Source organism: Haemaphysalis longicornis, unplaced genomic scaffold (genome assembly GCF_048455015.1).
Source record: "Haemaphysalis longicornis isolate Haplotype H1 unplaced genomic scaffold, Haemaphysalis longicornis Haplotype H1 scaffold_1, whole genome shotgun sequence".
Classification (NCBI taxonomy): Eukaryota; Metazoa; Arthropoda; class Arachnida; order Ixodida; family Ixodidae; genus Haemaphysalis; species Haemaphysalis longicornis.
Genome location: NW_027526203.1, coordinates 297069333 through 297090025, shown reverse-complemented (window position 1 = coordinate 297090025; position 20693 = coordinate 297069333). Strand labels below are relative to the sequence as shown.

The 20693-nt window shown below is 51.9% G+C and overlaps 1 protein-coding gene across 20 annotated transcripts in view; it reads right to left on the bottom strand.

The window, feature by feature from the left end:
* Positions 1-8078: 8078 nt before the first annotated feature.
* Positions 8079-20693, bottom strand: part of LOC144148562 (E3 ubiquitin-protein ligase MARCHF8-like) — a 190236-nt gene continuing 177621 nt past the window's right edge. For all 20 annotated transcript variants that reach the window (XM_077680085.1, XM_077680137.1, XM_077680109.1 and 17 more), the window contains 2 exons: positions 13477-13803; positions 8079-13407 (listed from right to left, as the gene is read on the bottom strand). In XM_077680085.1, the coding sequence (XP_077536211.1) occupies positions 12937-13407; positions 13477-13803 (798 nt within the window). In that variant the 3' untranslated portion in view covers positions 8079-12936. The remainder of the gene's footprint in view (positions 13408-13476; positions 13804-20693) is intronic.

Sequence of the window (20693 nt, the reverse complement as noted above, 5' to 3'; positions counted from 1 at the left end):
GCGGAAGAGGAGCTGCGATGGCGAGTGATAGACCGGCTTTGGCGTCGTTCTGGAGTGGGGCTGCGTTGGTGTCCAACAGACTTAGAAGTCGGAGAGCGTCCGAGCGATCCGAGGTCCCTCTTGTTTGTTGATCGTTGTTTAGAGCGGGAGCGGTGCTGAGTTCCTTGGGATGCAGCAGGGCCCGTGAGACGCGGGAGATGGAACGGTCCCTGGAGAGGTATGCACTTTTGCTGCCGCGAAATCAACTTCTGCTCACTCCGAAGCAACTAAATTACCCAGCAGGAAGCGGGAGAAAGACAGGAGTTTGCCGCCGCTCTCGAAGACAGACTCGACGCGGCGCGGCCGGCAGCACATTCACAATCCATATCACGAAGGGGCCCGCGCCTACTTGGGGTATGTTTGACAGCAGAAACCTACCTAAATCAGATAAAAATCATCACAAGTGAAATAACAGGAGGCAAAACAAGCCTCAAATAGGTAAAACAACTGCAATTAAAAACAGCAATCATGCACACCTACTTACCGCAGCTAGCCGTCGCTCAGCTAGCTATGGCACAGTTGAACCGACCCAAAGGGGCAAGACCACCGAGCATAAAATAATCCCCAACCAAAGTCCATCTAACCACGGACAAAATCACGTTAATGTTCAAAAAAATATCCAAGAAAACTAGCCGAAACCCATTAAATGTACCAAACCACTGAAAAGTATGAATCAAGAGCTGGAACTGACCTAGAGGGAACAAAACCACCGAAAATGTCGTTTATAATGTACAAATGTGATAAAAAGATATGTGTTCTAAGTAATAAAAAAACGCCCCTATGGGCTTTGAACCTGGTTCATGCGACTGCTAGCAGAGACGGAACCTCTATACCCCGACACAAGCCAGCCAATTGTTTCACCGTAAACTGGCTTTCCGGTTTCAGAACGGAGAGCCAGCCGGTTTCAGGCCGTCCGTACAGTGCTGCCAGTCAGCTATCCGACGACGCCAGGTCTTCGACATGCGCTGTAACCCTGCTCCTGCCCAGTAGGTACATCATAAATATGTGTATATATATATATATATATATATATATATATATATATATATATATATATATATATATATATATATATATATATATATATATATATATATATATATATATATATATGTGTGTGTGTGTGTGTGTGTGTGTGTGTGTGTGTGTGTGTGTGTGTGTGTGTGTATATTGTGAGAGTCAATCTGTCCGATGCGCTATTGCCCACTTCAAGGAGACGTGGATAAGGGCCCTTGTACTGTCGTGGCCAATTCATCGTATCCTTCGTCTGCTTCCCAGGACAATTATCATCATCATGCCGTACCTCATCTATTCTTCATACCCATCCTCATCATCATTCTTGGGGCTGGAGTTCTTGGTTGCCGCTCAGAATAAACGCGCTGTTTCCACTGCCTCTGCGACGTGTCTTCTGGGTGACGGCTGCCCTTGACGTCTCCCTAAAGTGGTGGAGGTGCACCTCGGTCCCGTCCTCTGTCTTTCCCAGTCGCACACCTGGAGCTCCGTTGCGGTAGGCGCTTGCCTCTGATGATGCAGCACGAGAGCGGGAACAGCCCCCCCCCCCCCGGATCGTCAGCTGCTGTGCCTGCTGCGTTTACAATCACCAGCCACCAACGTGATCCGCCAGATTTTTCTGGCCGTCGAGGTGAGGATGTCGACGACTGGCTGGATAGCTATAATCGGGTCAGCAGCTTTAATCGGTGGGATGACGCATTCAAGCTTCGAATCGTCTCCTCCTCCCTGCATGAGGCAGCCAAGACGTGGTTCCGTAACAACGAACACACGATCACCGACTGGACCAACTTTACTCAGGAGCTACGAAAAAATTTCGGCACGCCGTCCATTCGCGCCGACGTAGCCAGACAAACGCTTGCCGCTCGCATTCAGCGCCCTGATGAGACATTCGCCTCCTACATTGAGGACGTCGTCGCCCTTTGTCGCCGTGTGGATGAAACCATGCCAGAGGCTGACAAGGTGCGTCATGTACTGAAGGGTATCGCTCCGTTTGCCTTTAACGCTCTGGCTGTGGAAAATCCTGCAAGCGTCAGTGATGTCCGCAAGACTTGTCAACGGCTGGACCAACTGCAGTCTATTCGCCTTCGCCAGGAGGCTTGCGCCTCTCATCACTACGGGGACTCGGATTTGCGCAGCCTCATTCGCGCGATCATCCGCGAAGAACTGCAGCAACAGGACTCGCCTTGCTCGTCGCGTGACCATTGTCACACTAACGCGCCGGTGCTTCGAGATATTGTCAGGGAGGAGCTAACATCCATGACGGGATATTCACCTGCACGTTCTCCTCTTGCCACCGTCTGCACTCAGTCCTACTCGCCCCAGACCCCTCCCTTGGCCACCGTCTACGCGCCGTCCTACTCTGCGATTGCGGCCAAACCACCCTTGCAGGTTCAGCCACCGTCGCCGCAAGCCCATGTGACAGCGATTGCCCCAGCCCCTGCTTCCCCGCACTATTTACACCACCATGCGACCGGGCCGTCAACGGTTTCCTGGAGATGGCCCAGTGTGCTACTATTGTGGGATCAGGGGCCACATTTCTCGTCTCTGCCGTCGGCGTCAGCAATGCGAGCGAAGAGGCTACGCCTCGTTCGAACGTGACTATTCCCGGTTTCCCTACGGCTATCGGCGTACCGAACACGTTTCCCCTCCGCGCCGCCCTTCGTCGCCTCCAGGGCCACTCGAGCCTTCCAGTCATCATTCTGCACGCCGGCGCTCGCCTTCACCGTACCGTCGTTCTTTGTCCCCCCTCCGTCCTGCCACCCACGCTACTAACACCCACCAGGAAAACTAGCTCCTGCAGTTTTTGGAGGGAAAACTGCACTAGTGGGAAAATCGACAATTCCTCCAAACAAACCCTCGAACACTGTAAGAGCCGATGTAGAAGGTCTTATTGTTGATGCGCTAGAGGACACAGGAGCCAGTATTTCAGTGGTTGATGAAAAGTTATGTTTGGACCTGCGAAAAGTGAAAACTCCGTACACTGGGCCCTCTTTATGTAACGCGAACCAAGGTGTCATCGAACCTACTGGATATTGTACAGTGCGTGTTTTCATCGATGGAATTCGGCACCACATACAGTGCGCGGCACTGCCGCATTGCGCCCATCAGCTCATTTTAGGGTGGGACTTCCTCTCGTCGGCATCCGCTATTATATCCTGTGACCGCCAAGACATGGAACTGACGGAAACGGATGATTCAACTATTGATGACGCGCCGCAGCAGCGCCTAGTAGCCAGCGCGCATTACGTCCTTGATCCTGGCAGTGAGGAAATCATCTCGGTTAGTTCCAATCAGTTTTGCGATGGTGACGTTCTCATCACTCCCTCTCCTCGCTTCCTTCCCAAAGGGATGGTGATTGCTCCGAGTCTCGTGCGCTTTTCCAAGGGAACTGCTGCTCTTATCGTAGTTAACACCAATCATGAGCCAATGATCCTACCTCGGCGCACCACAATTGCTATGTTGCTGCCTCTACTCCCGCCTGTATTTTCCCTCTCTGTGCGGTCTCATCTACTACTAATCTCAATTCCGACTCTTCTGATCCCGCTCTAACCGCCACAATGAGCTCTGACCCTTCCGCGGCTGACACCGAGTCGTTACTGCAGCTTCTGAACAAACATAAATCTATATCCGACTCTAATGGTACCGTACTGGGTAAGACATCGGTGGGTAAGACATCGTATACTGGGTAAGACATCGTATCGAAACACCCGCCGCGGTGGCTCAGTGGCTAAGGCGTTGTGCTGCTGAGCACGAGGTCGCGGGTTCGATTCTCGGCCGCGGCGGCCGCTTTTCTGATGCAGGCGAAAAGCAAAAACGCCCGTGTGTACGAGATTTCGGCGCACGATAAAGATCCCCAGGTGGTCAAAATTAATCCGGAGCCCTCCACTACGGCGCGCCTCATCGCCTGCGTTGCGTCGGCGCGTTAAACCCACCAATCAATCAATCAATCAATCAATCAATCAATCAATCAATCAATCAATCAATCAATCAATCAATCAATCAATCGTATCGAAACCGACGGGTCTCGCATTATTCACCGCCGTCCTTACCGTGTGTCTCCAGCAGAAAGGAAAGTTATCAGTGACAATGTCACCGAAATGATTCAGCGGAACATTATTCGGCCTTCAACTAGTCCGTGGTCTTCTCCGGTAGTGCTAGTGCAGAAAAAGGACGGATCGGTGCGATTTTGCGTCGATTATCGCGCATTGAACAAAATTACCCGAAAGGACGTTTACCCGATGCCACGGATTGATGACGCCCTAGATTGCTTACAAGACGCCGAATATTTCTAAAGCCTTGATCTGCGCTCGGGGTACTGGCAGATCCCCATGCATGAGGACGATAAAGAGAAGACCGCGTTCGCCACCCCCGACGGGCTCTATGAATTTAACATCCTGCCATTTGGGCTTTGCAATGCCCCTGCAACATTTGAACGAATGATCGACACTGCCCTCCGCGGTCTCAAGTGAAAAACATGCTTTTGTTATCTCGACGACATCGTTATCTTTTCTTCAAGTTTCGCTGAGCACCTAAAACGTCTGGATGAAATTCTCACCTGCCTTTCCAATGCGGGGCTACAGCTCAACACTAAGAAGTGCCGCTTCGCTAGTCGAAGCATTAAAGTTTTGGGGCACGTAGTAAGCAAGGATGGTATTCGGCCTGATCCTGAAAAAATTGCTGCTGTAATCAACTTTCCACGCCCGCTACAACAAAAAAATCTTCGCAGCTTCTTAGGTCTGGCCTCGTACTTCCGTCGCTTCGTCCGGAATTTTGCTGCTATTGCTTCTCCTCTAAACAAGCTGATGCACTCCGGAACACCCTTTGAGTGGTCTGATGCATGTGAACAGGCCTTCCAAGAGTTGAAACAAGCACTAACTTCCGGTCCAGTACTCTGTCATTTTGACGAGTCCCGACCGGTTATTCTGCATACTGACGCCAGTGGACATGGCATTGGTGCGGTGCTTTTGCAGGCTGATGACCAACACATGGAAAGGGTTGTTTCTTACGCCAGCCGCTCTCTCAGTCCCACTGAGAAGAATTACATAATTACAGAGCAGGAGTGCCTCGCTGTTGTTTGGGCGGTTCAGAAATTCCGCCCATATCTATACGGCCGTTCCTTTACAGTGGTGACAGACCACCATGCTCTCTGCTGGTTGCAGTCGCAGAAAAACCTAACTGGACGCCTCGGACGCTGGATTATTCGACTGCAAGAATATGACTTTACAGTCGTTTACAAGTCCGGAAAGAAGCACCTTGGTGCAGATGCCCTCTCACGATGTCCGCTGGAGTCATCCGAAGAGCCAGATGCGACCACATCGCGTGGCACGACACTTACCATCGCCCCTGTCAGCCACATAGCGCCTGACAACGTGTCTGACTTAGCAGCACTTCAACAATCAGACCCCTACTGCCGTGGAATAATTGACTACCTTACCGGAACCAAACACCCTGTGAACAGCCGCTGCTGTCGTCAACTTCAACAATTTCGGCTTTTAGATGGAGTCCTTCACCATTCCAGCCACCACCCCTCAGGCTACAGATGGGTTCCCGTTGCACCGCGCTCCCTCCGCCCTACGATACTGCAAGCCCTACATGATGATGCCACAGCTGGACATCTAGGCTTTCATAAGACGTATGATCGCGTCCGGATCCACTTTTTTTGGCCTGGCCTTGACACCTGTGTTGCCCGCTACATTGCGTCGTGCGGCTCATGCCAGCAGCGCAAATGATCGACTTCCGCGCCTTCAGGACTCCTACAGCCCCTTCCTTGCCCGTCGGTACCGTTCGACACCGTGGGAATTGACCTCTACGGTCCACTACCTCCAACGACTGCCGGATATCGCTGGGTCGTAACAGCCGTAGACCACCTCACAGGGTACGCGGAGACAGCTCCAGTTCGTTCTGGTTGTGCTACTGGCGTCGCCGATTTCTTTTTACGCTCGATCCTCTTGCATCATGGCGCTCCTCGAGTACTCTTGAGCGATCGCGGCAGGACTTTTTTGTCCAACCTTCTCGAGGAAGTTCTCCGGGCCTCTCATACAGTCCACAAAACAACGTCCGCATACCACCCGCAGACAAATGGGTTAACTGAGCGCTTCCACCGTACCTTGTCTGACATGATTTCCATGTACATTCGACCCGACCATTCAAATTGGGACACGATTCTCCCATATGTTACATTCGCATACAACAGCGCTGTTCAAAAGACCACTGGTTATTCGCCATTTTTCCTCGTTTTTGGCCGCCACCCGTCTTTTATTCTGGATACCACCTTCTTTACTGCTCCCGTGTCTACATCAAGCCCCTTATACGAGCAGTTTGTCTCACGCCTTGCCCATTGCCGTCGCCTTGCTCGCCTGCACACGGAAGCCTGCCAAAACGACCGGAAACTTCGATATGACGCCACGCATCGTGCTGTCCAGTTCCGCCCTGGTGACAAGGTACTCCTTTGGACGCCAATTCGCAAGCCAGGATTATGTGAGAAATTCCTTCATCGATTTCTTGGTCCCTACACCATCCTGGAAGAAACCTCCCCCGTCAATTATGGCGTCGCGCCTTGCTCTCCTCCTTCGGACCGCCGCTACAGGGGCACAGAGATCGTGCACGTGTCCCGGCTGAAACCGCTCACGCCTCGCACTCCATAAACTGCTCCCAGGCGGTCGCTTCCGCGACGAGGGGGAAAGTGTGAGAGTCAATCTGTCCGATGCGCTATTGCCCACTTCAAGGAGACATGGATAAGGGCCCTTGTACTGTCGTGGCCAATTCATCGTATACTTCGTCTGCTTCCCAGGACAATTATCATCATCATGCCGTACCTCATCTATTCTTCATACCCATCCTCATCATCATTCCTAGGGCTGGAGTTCTTGGTTGCCGCTCAGAATAAACGCGCTGTTTCCACTGCCTCTGCGAAGTGTCTTCTGGGTGACGGCTGCCCTTGACGTCTCCCTCAACATATATAGCATCAGAATGAGAAATGAGGGGCTCGTTGAAAATACGACAGACGTAAGAGTTGGCAGTGAAGAATATAATATATATATATATATATATATATATATATATATATGCTGGACTTATCACTTGTTAATCGCGTTTCTCGATCAAGGTCATCCCTCGTTAGACCAGAAGGATTTTCAAGCACTTTGCAGGTACTTACCGAGCGGAACTCACTTTGCCGCTAAAATTTGCATTAGCGCCGCAGCGAAAGCATGCGGATTACTATTTGGGACCACCAACTGCAGCCCCCGCCCCCTTCACAACGTTGTCACAGCATATCGTAAGCGACTGGCAGCTACAGCGTAGCAGTGAATCAGAGACAAGTAACCAAGTTGCACTAACGAGGTAGATGTCGAAGTGGCTCAAAACTTTAGCAGTCACAAAGTTCGCATTGTCATACGAAGTTGTGGCGTCATACGAAGGAGGTATTTCCCAGCGAAACTGTAAGGTAATTTTGCTTTCACAGTGAAGGGTGAAGGGGAGACAGAGAAATGGGACAAAAAGTCATGGGATCAAGTTGTTACAAAATCACATTCAGAACAAATTATGAGTGCTTCATCGTTGATGACAGTAATGCAATTATCTTGTTTTAGTTCATTAACTCCAACAGCTAGCCTAAATGTGCTTTTTGTAATGAAAGGTACCGCAGCGCGGGGTTTCCAGAGCCATTCGGCGGCAGGTTTAGAAAATGAAGGCAAACGGACTTTTAGGCGTATTGTTTTCTTCAGAGAAATTACAGCACCTTTGTCTCCTAGTAATCGTAATAACTAGGCAAAACTTTATTGCGCGCTAAAATCCATATGTCTATCCTAAGAAGCATTTGGAAAACTGCGGTAGCCCTCTAATTTGTACCTTTTGTACAGACTTAGGTCAGACAGAAGAAGCAACTTGAAAAGCAGTGTGCGGCCAGCTCCGGCCGAAGCTACCATCGATGCAGTAAGCCGGGGTGCAGACGCGTTCCACGCTGCCTTGACGTCACATAAGCGCAGAGGGTGCACATATGCGCAGTAAAAAAACACGCAGACAAGCAGCAGGTTTTTAAATTGAATTTAATTTGAATCTATGTTTCAAACGAGTGTTCAAGCCAAACTTCCTCAACACAGCTGTGTGGTTTTGTCTGCGTATAGGTGTGTGCAACGTGTTTGCCACTCGAGAAACATAACAACAGTCCAAAAACGAACCAAAAAGGCACTTGTTCGTTTTTCAAAACGTAGCCAACAATAACAGACGTCCAGCATTTAGTGTTCATCGCTGACAGCAACCAGAATTTGAGAAATGGCACTCGCGCGCGAGTCTCAGATCTATTGTTTACGGTTAACCGCCAAAGCCGGGAACGCTGGCAAATAAATAGGCAGGCTCGCGGACGCACTGCTGAGCGGGTGATCGGAAACGGGGAACGCGGCTTGGCGCCATACGAACCAAGTGGGCCAGAACGAAGCTTCCGAAAAACCGAGAAGGCGCAAAACGCGAGCAGCGCGTGCGCCTCTGCAGGAGGGCACGGCAGCCGCTCGGGTGCCAGACGGAAACCGAAACCACTTGCTGCTGCACTGCTCGTGTGCGTGCGTGTGTCTGTATGTGTGCGTGTGCTGCTACATGGCAGAATAAGAAACGTTGCCTTCCTATGTACAGAGACGACATCGAGCGTCATTGGTGTGTACGATGAAAAGCGCATTGTTATGGCCCTTCCGCGTCAGTGCGCCCGTTGAGAAACGAAAAAAAATGCAGGCTCGCAGCTCGAACCCAGTGATGCGCAGCCCCGCCAGGCGTTGACAAATGCCGCAGCGCTCCCGTCTTCCTCTTGTAAACAGTCAGGTCCTCTCGTATTTTGGCACAAACGACGAGCTCGCCCATGCGTTCGTGCAGGCAACCGTCCCGACTAAAAACCTTCTAGCCTCTACAATGGCCCGACGGCTGCACAGAACCCGGCGGAGAGGCCGCTTGGGCCCCGCCACCGCGACAGGGCGAGCTCCCGGGGGACAAACATGGGGCAAAGCACCCGGGCCCTTCGAGGCTCGCGTCATGGTTGGACCTCCGTACGCGCACCGTTGGTAAGCGCGAACAAATGATGGCGGCGACAGCCTTTTAACCTCGCTGCATCCATCCCGACTTCCCGTGCCACCTGTACGTACGATCTAACTACGCATTGGCCTTACCAAAGAAGGGAGAAACACACGACGGAGGAGAGAGCACCTGTCAGTACAATTCGCGTATCTCGCGCGCCTCCGAAGCAACGAAAACGGCTGCGGAGAGGGGGGAAAGCAGGAGACCGGCTGTGAACTGCTGGTGGGCCACCACGCTTCGATTTGCGGCGCTGAGGTTTCGCAGTTCGTGCTTCACCGACCACGGGGACGTGGTGGGGGAGAGGAGATGTGTAATACTGCTCCTCAACGTGTTTTGCATCGCTTTTAACGCGGCGACAAACTGCGGCCCAAGATTTCCACCCCACCCGGTGTGTACAAGGTCTAGTTTCCTGGCAATCTAATAAAGCGCTGGAATAATGGACCCTGACTTTCCATCGATCGTCATTCTTGACCTCGCCGTAAATGCGCTTCCCCGGTCGTAGCTTCTGTAGCAAAAGCTGCCGTAAGCATAGGATGGATGCTTTTATATAAGCTTGAGTGTCCCGGTCCCGCTATAGCCTCGGTGGTTTAATGATGATAGGGCCAATTACGCTTGGACCATTGTATGGAAATATTTACTTTTCCAGGTGACACAGGTACCCGACAGGCACTGTAACTCAAAAAAAGCGCATTTTGTTCCCGATATAAAAACACGCACGGCAAAAGACGGGCGTTAGACAGTGGGCCAAGCTCAGACTTGTGTTCATGTTTCGTTATACTTTCAGATCGACGTGCACCCAGAAAGCCTTTAGGTTGGCATGAACAGCGTGCTTGGAAAAATAGGACTAACTGCGTGACCGCGCATACGGGAGCAAATTTGTAAAATATTACGCAGTCAAGGAAAAACAAGCTTTGCGAGGGAATACACGACGAGCTAATCAACATAGACGAATAAGGCTGTTGGGTTCATCATCTGTCGAGCATTTCTCCTAAGTATGGACCTCAAGCGTCGCCGTATCCAGGACAGCTTGAACAAATGCACCCATCTCCCAATTGGGACGTGGCACACAGTTTTTAAATATCGTCGACCTACAAGCTGTATGAAAACGACCTCCGCCGCCGACCACCCTCCGAGGTCGTTTTCATACTTTCTTTTCCGTTCTGCATTGTTGTGCACACATTCACGCTCATCGGTCCCGTTGTGTACTGAGACACCAAGACTTTCGTGCTTGGTCCAAAGAGTTTGTTTTGCCCCAAAAGTCGAAGCGCTGGCCCACCGACGGATTTTGTTTTCATGATTACCTGACGTTTCATGTTTGTGCGACTATTAACCATTTGATAAATTATATACAAGCACGTAGCGCTCTACGCATCGCTAGGTATCGCAGCGATTGGCTTTCGTCGACCGGCGACTTCCTACGCGTGAACTTTAAGTGGCGGACAGCAGTTCGCTGTCGGACCGTTGTGAACGCTGAACAGCGCCTATAATAGCCCAGAACTGTCTACATAGTGGACGAAGTAACACACCTGCGCTCCCATAGCGCCAAACATGAGTCTATTACTCCGGTTTTGAGAGCGATTAAAACTGGCTCTTTCGCAACACACCACCAGGCTTGGTAGCTTATGCTTTTGTTCACTTGCAGAACGGCCAAATTAGCTTTGTGTTGAAAAGCCTGCACCGCAAAATGATTTCCAGATACGGGTGCGAGCAACCGCTCGCCGACATGAATTAAGCGCTCCGATTCGTTACGCACACTTTTGACAAATGCCAGCAGTTTTACATAGTATGGGTGTTACTCTCTACATAAAACATTTTCCTGCCAGGAAAATGTTTTCGGAATTCGGAATCGTCGAGAATGTGCCTTGTTCGAAAATGCCATCTCTAATTGGTTGGTGACTGCAATCACGGCCAACCACCGGCGATTTTTTTCTTAAAAACCAATACTCTACCATTTCGCAGATAATTACTCAGGTTGAGATATACCCTTGCTGCAGCCAATAACCTTTAGGCGTAGGCGTGAAAGCAATCAACGAGGAGAAAACGCTACTTGTACGCACGATAAAACAGTATTTTACTTCCTACCCGAAAAGAGTTTTGAATGTAAACTAAGAACTAACGGTTTCTTTTTTTCAATACAGCCCGCCATCGGCCAGGGGAATTGGCGAAGTGAGACCGTATCGATATGTGGGCACCCTCGACACAAGCCGGGACAGGTAGAGTACAGGCAATGGCTGCGGACGTGGTTCGCATTGCGCGAGATGTATCCGTGAGGACTTATCTGAAGCTCTTGCAGCCAGAGCATATCCCAACTCGCACGAACCTTGCTTGTGCTGCCGACCGTGCTGGCTCCCCTCCACAAGCGTCTTTTTTCCAGCGGCACGTCTTGTGAGCCCGCCCGTAGTAGCAGATAGTTTTTTCCAATGGGGGGAAGGGGAGGGCCTCAACACCGGGAATGAACAGACGCGCCAGAGGAGGGGGCGCGCTCCCCGTCTGGCATTGAACTGCCCGATGTTCGGCGATGCTGATTCGCGCCGTCATTGTCCGTACGCTGTCTACCCCTGAGCACAAGATGCCTCCCACAGCTGTCCTGGCAGGAGTCTCGCGTACCTGCCTATGCGTTGCTAGTCAACAGGCCGTGCTGAGGGACAACCTTTTAAGACTTACATTCGAGCAATCCTGCCGCCCAAAGGTGCCACAAGCGCTGTTTTCTTTTTTAAACACGATGACACGTCACGGGTTACTGCACTGCCCTCAGTTTATTTGCACTCAGATGTTTGTCACTGTTGCTTTATAAGCCTTTGTTTTGGCATACTCTACTATTCTGAACCTAGTTCTGGCAGCAGGAAAGCACAGCATTCTGAAGAACCACTTGACGGCAAAACAATGACAAAACAATAAATTTCTAGGTTTAGAAGCCCACCTATTAGCATATGGAACAACACAACAGTACGTGGGTTTTGTCGCCAAAACCGCGCGGTGGTTGTCTGTATGCGTATTGGTATTCAAGAATGAAAAAAAAAAAAAAAGAATACTCGCTGCATATAATGCAGAACTGCGCTCAGGACGCATAAAATAAATAAGTCAGGTGTCTCCCCCCTCCCCCCCTTCTCGCAAAAGAAAGGTGATAAGGTCAAATTAGGCGTTTTCCTGTTACGGAGAGTTTCTAACATGAATAAATATATTTTTCTTGCGTGACGCGATAAGAAATGAAAGCTTGTAGTCACGTTCAACTGGTTGAAAACCGCTGAGATGGTTTTTTTAGGCCGTCACAGACATGCCAAACAGATCAAAAGAAAAATGTCGGTAACAAAATGAAGGCCAGTAACTATAGTTGAAAGCACCAGTTGCGCCTCATACCTTCCCCACAACAACAACAACAAAAAGAATGTTCGCGCAAAAGTCCCCCTCCCCCCTCCTCTAGAACTTAGACTTGCGACACGGAATAACATATCATACCAAGTATGTACCAAAGACTAGCGGGCATGAAAGTGAGAGAAGTGCAGGGATTCTCTCGAGGCCCTGTAAAATTGAGAATCTACGCGGATGCACGAAACACTAGCACGAGGTGAGAGAAGCGAACGGAGGGCTGCAAACAAGGGAGAAACACACACGACAAAGCAAAAACACGTCCGCGGCACCAGAGCTGGGCCGCGAGGCGAAGTCATCAGCACCAGAGAGACTAGGCCCCCAGTGGAGGAGAGCGTCTTCGCCCGGTCGTCCCGCGGCACTGCAAGTGCTGCCGTGGCGCCGCCCTATACACACACGCACACACACACATGCACACAGCTATGTACACAGGGCCGGATGTATCACAAGAAGGCCGGCCGCTCAACTGGCGGCGTCGTCGGGGCCGGGCGTATCGGGACTCGAGTCCTTGGCCACAGTGATCTCGGTGGGGCCGTCGTGCGCGTTGGCTGGCGGCGGCCGCTTGGACGAGGTGGTGCCCTGGACCGTGACCGGCGGCGAGAGGTCGGCGGCTGTGGGTAGCGCGGCGCCCTTGTCCGGCACGGGCGCGTCTTGGACGTAGATGACCCTGTTGAAGGCCCTCCAGCGTCGGAACAGCTGCACGTACATCTTGCACTGCACGTACATGAAGACGAGGCCGCCCGTGAAGCCGATGGCGACCACGATGAGCTTGGTCCAGAAGGGCCAGTCCAGGTTGCCCTCGCGCATCTCCTCGGCCGTGCGGTCGATGAGCACGTACAGCGACCAGACCACGCACGTGATGGCCACCACGTGGAAGGTGATGGAGCAGAGAACCTTGCGCTGCTCCACCGAGGACATCTCCAGCTTCTCCCACTGCGAGACGCGCGCGCGGTCAGGCGCCGCACTAACTATGGCCCCGACGGGGAATAAGACGACACTGACCTTGCGGAAGGGCTTGATTTTGGTGTGCATGATGAAATCGAATTTGCACAGTTCGCAGCACCGAGTGTCCGACGACTTGATCCACTGCTGCAGGCACGCCTGGTGCACGTAGCGCAGGCTGCCCGCGCAGTAGCAGGGAGATATGAGCGGGTTCTCCGCGTCCGCCTCGCAGTGGCAGATGCGGCACATGTCCCCGTTCGTCTGCCCGTTGGAGGGCTGCGACGAGGGCCTCCGCTGCTGCTGCACCGGCGGCGCCTCGGACGGTGGAGGAGGCTGCTTGCACAGCTCCTCCGGGGGGCACGCCACCGCGGGCTCCATGCTGCTCGCCTGCGAAGTGACGCAGCGCTGCAGTCGGCATGGCTTTCTCCGGAACCAAAGGGGCACAGCGTTTCATCTCATTTCTTTTGCATGTCCAATTGGTAAGGAGAAATCTAGCTGTTTTACGTGCCAACGGCTATCTGCGAGCAACGTCGTGGGTTAACCAAGGCGAGGTAAGATTTTCGGAACCTTCACACGGCGTATACGCTCGCAGTCAGAAACAAGGCTGTATACGTCATGCTCACTGCACCAGCCGGAAGAAACTCGAGTGCTGTGTAGCCCGACGCCTCCAGGGGCCGTGCACCGTCGAGCTCGCGCCTCCTGCTGTTTGTCGACAGTTCACCGTTACACCAAATGTTACTTGCGTAATAAGTCGACGTACCTCTCTAGTTACATGAAAAAAATCACTGCGGAGCGATGCAAAGAACAAGCGAGAAGACACCAACCAATGCATAAAATATAAGAGACGTTTTCGCTCCCGCACGGGAGCCTTGTTAGCAAAGGCCTAGGTACAGGAGGGAGCCATATGTGAACAATGCTCCCGTGCAGGGGTCTTAACGTTTTTTTTTAAATTTTATTCATTGGTCGGTGCCACATCGCTTGTTCGTTGTAAAGTCCCTTCATACGTTTTTAGCGAAAACCGTTGAAGGGACTTTAGTTCGCTGTACCCTCCCGAAAAGGCGACGTCCGCTAAACCCTCGATTTCAAACCTAAGCTATGGTATATACAAATAGATGTAACTTGGTTTACCAAACAGACTGCTGCATTAGTTTGCTTTGTAGTATACAGGATGCTTTTTTATTTATGCCAAGGGTACCACCAGATAAGAAAAGCCTGGACAAGAGTGTGCTGTAGAAACGAAGCGAAGATTATGCGAAGCAATCAACACAGTGAAAAAAATATATAAAAGAAACAAGAAATATAAAACTTTTGAAACAAAAAAAAAAGGAGGGGGGGTGGGGGACAGCAGTTACCCAAATGCATGCAAGTCATCAGTACGATAAGAAAATGCGCAAGAGTGATTGATTGATCATGAGGTTTAACACGCCGACGCCTCACAGGCGATGAGGCGCGCCGTAGTGGGGGGCTCCGGATTGATTTTGACCACCTGGGAATCTTTAACGTGCGCCGAAATGTCGAACACACGGGCATTTTTGCTTTTCGCCTCCGCCAGAAAAGCGGCCACCGCGGCCGGCAATCGAACCCGAGTCCTTGGGCTCAGCAGCACAACGCTTTGGCCACTAAGCCATTGCGGCGGGTCAAACGCGCAAGATTATAATAAATAAGTAATATTGATAAAAAAGGTGTTCAAACTAGAAACAGCTTTATGAGGGTGAAATAGCAAAACCGCTCCATATTTTAACAGCCATTTTTTTAAGGGGGTGCAGTCTTCATTGTCAACTCGCAGGTCACGGCAGCCTGTAGGAAATAGGCTAACCGGCACAGTAACTATGATAAATTGGACCTAAAAGTACTAAATGCAGCCGGGATAGCTGTCGCACGCAGAAAAGTTGGCGCCAAGATAGTGCAAGCGCCGGTATCAAGTGACAGAGCTCGCGCCAGCCCACGAAGCCGCACATACTCCCCAGCCAAGGAGGTGGGCTTCGCGCCAACATAGTTTGTGTATTGGCTTCCGATGTGAAGCTATAGTCGGAATTCAAAGCGAAATTTGGTGAACGCGTTTTATCTTCATATTCAAACGAGCCTTCGTAAGGCAGCGTAAGCCTTTCGAGCGGCCAAAAGATGGCCCCAGTCACATTGCGAGGCACGGGAGAGGGCACCTGCGTGCAGGAGGGCGTGACAGAGAGTGGTCGCCACGCAAGTTCCCCGTAATAAAAAGAGAGCAGTGCATGGGGCCACCGCATGCTAGGAACAGCTATGGCGCCGAAGTGTTCGCTCAAAAAGAGGCAGCTCGCCAACGATGGTGAGCCGGCGCGCGCTGCCTTCGTTGTGCTTGCCAGGCGCCCCAAGAGAACGCGGCCGCTATGCCAGCAGGGGGAGACTGAAAGGTAAATTGGGGAGCTGCAATTGACGCCTTCCGAACGTTAGAAGGCAGCGTGCAGGCAAATTATGCCCAAGTATTAAGCGATAAAAAAAATCCCAAATTCCCCCCAAAAATCTCATCCAATGACCAGCACTGGAAACGCGTGCCGTAGGGATGCTCCGGATTTATCTAGAGCACCAGAGGCAAGTAAATGTGCATAAAATGGTGTGTACATGGACGCTTTGTATTTAGCCTGCATGTGATACCACTGTCACGTACGGGAACCGAAGCAACGACCGCGAAGCCTTTCCACTGAACAACCACGACAGGTCACGTCAGCCTAGGCGTATCTTAAACAACGAACAGAACATAGCTCTGTTTGTCGACATGAGGGGCCACGTCAACAACGGTGCGGCTAGGGTAAGTACAGAACAGGCTATACCAAATTTGTTTACAATATCGTTGGAATCATTGACTGGCCGGTTTGTCAGCACCTGATGGCGCCGCAGAAATCTCCCTATAGCGTATATGCTCAAGCGCGCTAACCATGCATGTACGCGAGTGCGAACGTCGTCTGCTCTGCTTTCGGGCACGACGAATCCCACACGAGCTCGCCGGGGATAACTCTCGCGCCCAAAAAATGCTTGCGACCCCGGAAGCTACGGTACTCGCATTAGGCATGCGCCAGGAAATGCTTCATTAGCCGTATTGATTGGAAATACCTGTTCAGGAAAGGCTTGCGCATTATAGCCAAGCTTTGGCGCACGGGATCAATACATGTCCGTCGTCGACCATCAGCGAACTTGCTTAGGGAAAATATCGTTGTAATTACTATCGTCTTCGTCGACACAAAGAATCAGTTAAGAATCGAAACGTAAAGCGTTATAAACGGATTTTAAGCGCTGAAGATATAGGCTATGAGGCCCGCCACAGGGAGAGGAGGGCTGGAAGTTATTTTTGACGCCCCAAGTTCGTCGCGCAGATCCGGACGGTGATCTCTTCGCGCGGCGCAATGATAAAATGATTTTCGCAGCGAATCTATTTTTCATTCCGACTGGCAGCTAATTGAAGCGTCGCGGCGCCATCAGTGGGGCTTCATAACGCGACAGTCATAGCCAGAGGAACTGCGCACGAGCTCGTGATGGCCGCGAAGAATACGCGATCTTTTTACCTACGCCATCCTTAAAAGAGCTTTGGGTACCTCGATCAGCCTCGCGGCTCACCAGTAAACCAGCCACCGCCACGGAAGCGCGAAAGGAACAATCAGCAGTACCTTGAAAGTGCTGCAGCGATGTCGGGTTCGATGAATGTGCTCTGCCACGTCCCTCTGGCTTCTCCGAACGAGTTGCAAGCAAGCGATTCGCAGCTCGTGCAGATGCGGGGCCCGTAAGCTTCTGCCACGGCGCGCGCGAGATTCGGCGTCGTCGTTGTTGTTGTTCCTTATTTTTGTGGCGCATACCCACTTGGGGGATTGGCCAGGATCGGGAGCTTTATTGGGGCTAATGTACCCGATTTAGGAAACTAAGTTATGGAGGAAAAAAAAATATGTTGATCAGAATAATCGCACAACACATACAGGAATTTGTAGAAGAAAATTGAGCACTATGCAGGAATTTGCAAGAAAAGGCTATGCGGCGTCACACATCAACACGAGGCGATGCACCCACGACGCCGTGCATGCATGCTTCGTTCTTTTCTTCTACACCGCCCCCTGCCCTTGCAAGCACGCTCACCCACGCAGACTTCAAGCGAGCTGAGCTGAAGAGTCATTTTATTCCGCAAAAGCAGCCATCGCTGGACGAGTGCTAACGCCTGCCGGATGCTCAACTTGCATAAAAAAGCAACACCGACGAAGCAACAAGATTGTTTATGTATGGGCATGGTTGCCCACGTTTCGAGAGTGAGTTATACGCAATGTATACGCTAACGCGCGTGCACGGGAGCCTGTGCTGAGTCGGTGCAAATCCAAGGGATGCAGGAAGATGAGGAAGCGAGTGAGAGAAACGATGGAGCCGCCGGGTGAAAGGAGGTAGTATAGCAAAGTCAAACAGTCGGGTTTCTCGTGGCGTGGGAGAAATATGTTTTCAAAAATTATGAATCATTGCTCATACATAAAAAAAAAATAAAAGCATGTCTGCAGTCGAGTCAAAATAAGAGAACGGGGGTAGCAAATCTATCTCTTCGTGGGGTAGGTTCGAAGTAAACAGAACTTAGAAGTTGCAGTGACTTCACTGCCCCTTAACTTTTCCTTTACGCGTGAAAGAACTGTTCCGGAATAGAATCGCAAAAAAAGAGAAAACTACTAAGTGGAGCGGGGGGCGTTGCATCAGAATTCGCGCACTGAGTGTACAGCCACTCAGCTCATTTACCGGTCGATGGTGAGGACACACAAGATGCTATACCGTGACAACGGGTGCGTGTCCTGCTTTGAAGACTTCCGTGCATTTTTTCGGCACGTTGACTTCAAAAAGCGGCAACGTTTTGCTGCTTTGCCCTGAAGAACAAAAATCGAAATATTGATTACTGGTGGCGTGAATCATAGCCAAGCTCTTTCCATTTTTTGCAATTGTTATTTTCTCGACCATGCTCGGATGGACAGCAGACACTGCAGGAAGAAACGGAAGAAACGCGAACCCCCAATTTAGCCTGTATAATGTTTTGCGTGCATTGACGCGGCCGTTCTTCGCCGATGAACGATGCCAACTGATTAAGGGCGGAAGGGACTGTGTCGTGATTTCGAGAACGCAGCAGCCGACGTGGCGTGCGCGTTTTTCGCGCACGCCAACGCTCGCCGATTTCGCCGCTTTTAACCGTAATAAAGGCGCTGGCGCAACCTCCGGACGACGTTCCCGCGATATTAGGTTGACAGCCACGCAAGCACACATCCTCAAACGATGAGGCGACAACATAATGCACATTAGTGAAATGTAGGGCGAAATTTTGTCTGGTCAGGAGGCGTACTTCGAAGTGCAAAATCGGGGTCACCAACCAAGTAAAAAATGAACATTGTTTCACGTTTCCGAACCCCTGCGAGTTCTTTGTTCAAATTAGTGCGCGAAAAAATAAAACAAAAAATAAACAAATAAAAATGTTTTATGCCCCTTCTCGCACAGCTTTGAACAAGGAACTAGTACGGGTTCCGAAACGTCAAACATTGATTTTTTTTTTACTTGGTCAGTAACCATGACTTTACAATAAAGACAGACTTCGGTCTTTCCCAGTGCCCGCTAAATAGCTGCGGGGTCAAATGACCTATATGTGCATGTCGTAATTTCACCCTTACCGGAAAAGTCGGTATAACCGGAAAAACTGAATTCCGCGTTTCACGCACCTAAACTTCACCTGGACTATGTATCGCGCTGTAGTGGATGGAACTGGATTAATTTACACCACCCGAGGTTTTTACGCGCACCTAACGTCCTTTTTTATTTATTTCCACCATAAAAGCAGCCGTTGCATCCTGAACTGGCGTCACTGACTTTGTCGCAGCAACAGCAACGGCCATCACGGCAGATTTCTTTATCACACTGTGTAATGTATGCCCAGGTCCAGCGAACAATCTCTCCGTACGCTCGTCCCGTATACGGGCCGCACTTTTACCCAGCTCGACACACCCTCCGGCTAAGGCGTTACATCCACGGCCCCAAAAGCACTGACGACTGTCGGGCGCATATACGCTGCTGCAAACGCTTCCTGTGAATCTCAGATGCGCGTGCCCGCATTTGAAAGGAAGAAAAAAAAAGATCCTCCACATGTACTGCATAGTCAGGACGCATCGTCAGCGCAGACGGCTCGCCTCGAGCAAACGCGCACGGGCAGGGCGATCCTAGAACGATTAGGACACAGGCCGCGGCTGCAGGAGGGTAGGGACCGGCTGCCGCTTCCGCGGGTCCTGCTCGAGAAACTGCAGGTCCCACCGCTCCCGCAGCACATGGACCCACAAGAGAACAAGGAACGACGGCTGGCCAGAGCCCGAGCGCTCACCGGCACGTACTCCAACGACACCGGCGCCGTTTACGTGGACGTGGCCCGATACCCGGGCCGACGACACGCGTACGTGGCCGCAGCAGTCAGAGCAACGACGGGCGAGCTCGTCACGGCCGGCAGCGTGCGGGCCAGGTCGGCGGAGCAGGCGGAGGAGTTGGCCATCGCGCTTGCCCTCTCGATCCCGCAATGCACGACAGTACTGAGCGACTCCCGAGCGGCAGTCACCAACTTTGCAAGAAATCAAGTGTGCGCGAGTGCGGTGAGGGCGTGCGGGGCCCCAGACCCAATGCGCGCGCCGATAACGGTACGGTGGTTCCCGGCCCACATGGGCGCAGTGGGACCCGAGCCCAACCGGAACGAGGACGCGGACAGGGCGGCGAAAGCGCTGACAGGACGCCCAGCCGACCCGCGACCCGCTGTGCCTCGAACGACCGAAACCGGCAACGACGGAATCGACGACGACGACGATACGGAGGCGGAGGAGCCCGCCCCGGTGACCACGTACGGAGGGGTCCTGGAGTGGTACCGGGAGCGTCGCAGACGCTACCCGGGGCCGCACCCCGACCTCACCAGGCAGGAGGCGGTGCTCCTCCGCCAACTGCAAGTGAGAGCAACGTGGACTCCCGTGTGGGCCGTACACGCGAGCCCGGAGCTCTACGAAACCGATGTGTGTGCGGTGTGCGGGGCCGCGAGGGCCACCCTAGCCCACATGATGTGGAACTGCGACGTGAACCCTGACTCATCCGAGGCGCTCCCGCCTCACCTCGCCCGTGCGGTGGGCGAAAGAGATCTGGACTCACAACGGGCCGCCGCGCAGTTTGCGCTGAGGGCGGTCCAGCGCCAGCAAGCGCGGGTAGTTGCCCCCTCCTAAGAGGGGGATAGCTCCTGCAGCCGAAAAGCAGGCAAATAAAGATGTTACACCCCCCCC